The 5,226-nt window shown below is 34.6% G+C and overlaps 1 protein-coding gene across 1 annotated transcript; it reads right to left on the bottom strand.

Moving 5' to 3' along the window:
* Positions 1-1,191: 1,191 nt before the first annotated feature.
* On the bottom strand, positions 1,192-2,345 carry LOC101344672 (olfactory receptor 14J1). The gene has a single exon (XM_004387134.2). It carries the CDS (start codon positions 2,343-2,345, stop codon positions 1,356-1,358), a length of 990 nt encoding a protein of 329 aa, XP_004387191.2. The 3' UTR covers positions 1,192-1,355.
* Positions 2,346-5,226: the final 2,881 nt, after the last annotated feature.

The raw sequence follows: 5,226 nt of genomic DNA, 5'->3' as shown, positions 1-5,226 counted from the left end.
TCAGTGGGGAAAATATTTTGTTTCTCAGTTAATGATGCTGGTTTAATTGGATATCTATTTGAATAAAATGAGCAATGACACCTACCTCACACCATACACAAAAATTATTTTCTATGGATTAGAGAGCTAAATGTGAAAAGTAAAACAGTAAAGCTTCTAGAATATAAAATTAGTATTATTTTAAATCTCTTTTTATATTGAGATTTAAAAAATTTCTTTGTTATTCTATAATTTCAGTATTAAATAACTACATGTGAATTCATTTTGCTTATACTGACCGATTTTTATTGTGCTTCTCAAACCTGAAGACCTGTGTATTTATTAATTCTGTAAAAAATCTTAGAAGTTGTTTCTCTGAATATTGTCTGTCACCCATTCCCTTAAAAAATAGACAAATAGATCAATAGATCTTTCTGGAACTATTATTAGATAAATTTTGCACCCTCCTTTTCATTTTGAGACTCAAATATATTTTTCATGCTTTTCAAAATAACTTCATTTATTTTTATTCATTCTGTGGGAAAAAACTTGGCTCTATCTTCAGTTTACTAATTCTCGTTTTGTGTTTTATCTGCCGCTTACTCCATCTGTGGAGTTTTAAATTTCAATCATTATACATTATACTTATATAATATTTTGCTTATTTTTCAAATGCACCTTTTCTTTTCCCTAGCATATTATTATTTTAAATATTGTTTGTATTTCTTCTCTTATTCATTTTACAACTGAAAAGCATGTATTTCAGAGTCTCTTTCAGATTGTCAGTATTAGTTAAATCATCCATACGAGTGACAAAGTACTGCACTGCCCCTGAAGAGGCAATGTCACTGATGTAATGAGACTTTTCAAGGGTGACCTTTGTCTATTACTGATTGAAGCACTGAGTGTGTTTCCCTTGCAGAGTGAAACCTTAATAGAATCTTAGCGGACCCCTAAATTCCCAGAGGACATTGAGCCAGGTGACTCTCCTCAATGCTTGTATACTATGTAATATCCCAAACTGCAGTGTAACTCAGGGAAAAAATGAGGAAGGAATCTCAGAATGATTGGGTTTTCTGTCACCCTGATAAAAAGGGGTAGGGAAGGGAAATTAAGTTGGAGTCCGTAAAATTAAAGAAATTTATATTTTTCTACACCTGGCTTTGAAGGGTGAAATTTAAATATACTGCATTAACATGAGTAACTTATATGTGTAATTCTATGTTTTAATGTTTTTATTGCTCAGTGACAGTTCATTTATATAATAACTTTCCCTGTTAAGAGTTCTTTATTTGCTTTAATGTCTTGATTGACTTTGTTAGGTTTTTCTAATGTATTTTGAATTTGTCTCCCAACCAGGAATTAATAGACTTGTTTCAGCAAAACAGGCAGGATTTTCTTCCTTTAAAAACCTTTCTTAGAGCTACCTTTATGGCTTTATTCCTCAAGCTATAGATCATCGGATTGAGTGTTGAGGGCACAACAGTGTAAAGAACAGTTAGCAAAAAGTCTAGTGCAGTCGGAGAGTCAGAAGGTGGCTTTAGAAACTCAAAAACTCCAGTAGAGATAAATAATATGACAACACATAAGTGGGGCAAGCAAGTAGAAAAGGCTTTGTCTCTACCCTCACCAGATGGGATCCTCAGCACGGTAAAGAATATGTGTGTGTAGGAGAGACCAATAGAGAGGAAACAAAGAAAGGCCACCAAGGACAGGAAGCCAGCAACCCCAAGCTCACTGATGTAGTCATTGGAACAAGAGAGTTTCAGGAGCTGGGGGACATCACAGAAGAACTGGTGAATGATATTGGCACCACAGAAGTGGATGGAGAAAGTAGCAGCTGTATGCATGACTCCAGAGATGACTCCACTGATCCAGACCGCTACGACCCCGTGAACACAGGCGCTGACATCCATGATGATTTCATAATGCAGTGGAAGGCAGATGGCCACGTAGCGGTCATAAGACATCACTGTGAGCATGGCCATCTCAGCTGAACCACAGACAGTGAATGCAAAACACTGCAGTATACAGTCCCAGAAGGAAATATTGCCACTATTCAAGAAGGAGTTGCAAATGGATCTTGGGACAGTCACAGAAATATAGCACAGATCCAAAAAGGAGAGATGTTTCAGGAAGAAATACATAGGTGAGTAGAGACTATTGTCCATGGAAGTTGCAGTGATAATGAGAACATTGCCAATTAAAGCCACTAAGTATAAGACTAAAAACAAAGAAGCATATAAGATTTCTATCTCAGGATTGCCAGAAAAACTCATGAGAAGAAACCCACTTATTGTAGTGAAATTAGTCATATTGTTTATTTCCAAGAGCGATGCGGACTGCAAGACAAGATGGACACTCATACAAGGAGAACTTTCATTATTTAACAATAGAATCCACTTCTTCGGTGACGCTAAGGCATGAAGTCAGGATAACCAGTTCATCATTGTAAGTGTAAAGTAGCTTCAAAGACTAATAATTATGCTGAACAATTTTAAATGACGTTGGCTCAGACATAAGGAAGATTGGATAAGGTAGATTATAAATTTTCGTGTCACCTATTTCAAGTAAAGGGAAGGAAAATATATATAATTTTGTTATGGGACATATAGATGATCAAAATTTTATATACATTTAAAGTTTCATTAAGTTCACACACATATGTATTTATTAAGTAATTTCTGAGGTAGTTATACTCTCCATTAATCTTTCTGTCTTTTCATATGCCCCACCAACACATTGGTTCTGTTACTGCAATTTTATAGTTTTGTTTCATGTATGAGAGAACAAATTCTTATTTTTTTCTAAACATTTATTGGAAAAATAAATAAAATTCAGAGCACGTTGTATACTGATAGTATCTATACAACAACTGGAAACCCTAGTGGCATAGTGGTTAAGTGCTATGGCTGCTAACCAAAAGGTCGGCAGTTCAAATCTACCAGGTGCTCCTTGTAAACTCTATGGGGCAGTTCTATTCTGTCCTATAGGGTCGCTATGAGTCGTAATCGGCTTGATGGCAACAGATTTGGTTTTTGGGTTTTATACAACAATTATGATATACCAAAAATCATTACGCTTAACATATAATATATAAATTGAACTGAAAGATGCTGACTTTCTATCAGAAAAATGGCAGGCCAGACCTTTCCCAGTGTATTCTTAAAAAGAAAATAAAATGGCTAATAAACACATAAAACAATGTTTATTGTAACTGAATTAAATAAAACTTAAAGCAGCAATGAGATAATATTTGTACTGATCAGATTTGCAAAGGTTCAGAAATAGAATGCTCACAGCCACTAAGTATGAAGCAAGACAAAATATAAAATATGCAGCTAGAATGGTCAAATTTCTGTGTACATCCTAAAAACAATAGCTCATAGGAGTGTTAAAGCAGTCTGTACTTTAAACTAAGTAAATTTATGCTAAGTATTTTAATTAAATCATGTGAATAAAGGGTGTTAAGAAACAAGTTTATTTGGAATTATTACAGTAGTAAAAAAATAGATCTTATAATGTTCAAATCAAATATTCCGTTAATTATTTACATAATGATATTTACATGGCTTTGAAAACTATGATCATGAAATGGGATAGTGGTCACTATTTTGGTTTAAATAAAATACTATAGACCATATACACTGTATGCAAATATGTATAAATAAATATAGAATGAAGAGTCTAAGGGAATATAGCATATGACATTAATTATTTCTAGATGGTTTAAAGGTTTATTATCCCGACCTTTAAAGACCCCCTTTTTGTTCCTCAGCACTAAGTCCAGAGACGTGCATACAATAGATTACGTACCTGAAAGTGATGGATACTTTTGGGTCTTGTAATATACTATGTAATTATATTATAAATTATTTAAGTCCAAGATTGATAGAGGGCACCTGGACCAGAAGAGGTTGTCACCAGCACACATCTAGTCTAACCTATATGAAAACTGACTCAATCTTATAGCATGTGTGTGTCTGTGTAGACATTAATTGCAGACATTGAGGGTGACACTTTATGCTTCTAGAGATTCTAATGACACATTTAGGAGTCCCTGAGTGGCACAAATGGTTAATGCTCTAACCAAAAGTTTGGAGGTTTCAATCCAGCAAGAGGCACTTTGGAAAAAAACAATCTACATTCGAAAGATCACAGCCATTGAAAATCCTATGGAATGCAGTTCTCGTCTGAAACACATGTGGTTGTCGTAAGACAGAATACTCACTTAGATACTTTCTCTTCCAACAGTAACTCCCTTGGTGATGTTTTCAGGGACTCTGGAAGCTTTCATTTCTACATTGCTGGGAGAATGTTGATGATTTTTCTGTCATGTAACACAGCAGAGTAGACTTCATTCAATGTATATGGGAATATTTTCTGTTTTACCCAAAAGTGACCCTATTTGGTCTTTCCAGGATTTTCTTGTGTTTTATTTACATCAGGATTTCTTCCTAAAATAGAAGAGACCAGAAACCTGGATAACTGGTTGAGACAGAAACATGCTCTTACATGCTTCTTACAATTCTTATGCTCTTAAATTCTTTGTCTGTGGGGACTTTTTTATCCTTATTTTGTGAAGATGAAAATACAGTTATTTTTCTGACATTACAATATTTTGATCTATCATCTTTTTTTTTATTCTTCTACCATATTTGAACAATTTATCTGTGATCTCTGGTATGGGAAGGATCTCACATCTCTTATAAGCCACTCTTAAGGTCAATGAATAATAAGAATACAAGAAATATCAAATGATGTCATCCCAAATGTCTTCTTCAGTAGTCACACAAAGGAAAGTATTGCTGGGGAGATGAGAATTGCATTCCACACAAGGTTTCTATAGTGTAAACAGTTTACAACTTTCTAGTTCGGATTCCTAATTATCATTTAAACCATTTACATTTGATAACTTTTTAATTTCAGCTTTTATGGATTAATTGACAATGCCTGGCTTTATCACATTCAATCAAACTCTGTAATTCATTGGCTTTCGATTATTCAGAATAATCTCCCCTTTTAGAGTCCACTCACCAGAGCACATCCAGCCAGGATCTTCCAACCTAAACTTAGGGAGAAGTTGTCAACGTGAGTAGCTACTGCTAAGCAGAGGCTCAGATCTCTGTAATTCATCCACTTTCTGTAAAATCTGGTCCTGTGAAGAGAAGAAAAATAAGGTCATTTTAATCTTCCTTTGGCCACTGGAGGTTAGGCTTTGTTGTTCCTCTGGCATGAACAGAGAAG

The sequence above is a fragment of the Trichechus manatus genome, unplaced genomic scaffold, assembly GCF_000243295.1.
Source record: "Trichechus manatus latirostris isolate Lorelei unplaced genomic scaffold, TriManLat1.0 scaffold00180, whole genome shotgun sequence".
Classification (NCBI taxonomy): Eukaryota; Metazoa; Chordata; class Mammalia; order Sirenia; family Trichechidae; genus Trichechus; species Trichechus manatus.
The sequence above is the reverse complement of the archived record's forward strand: the minus strand, read 5'-3'. Positions and strand labels throughout refer to the sequence as shown.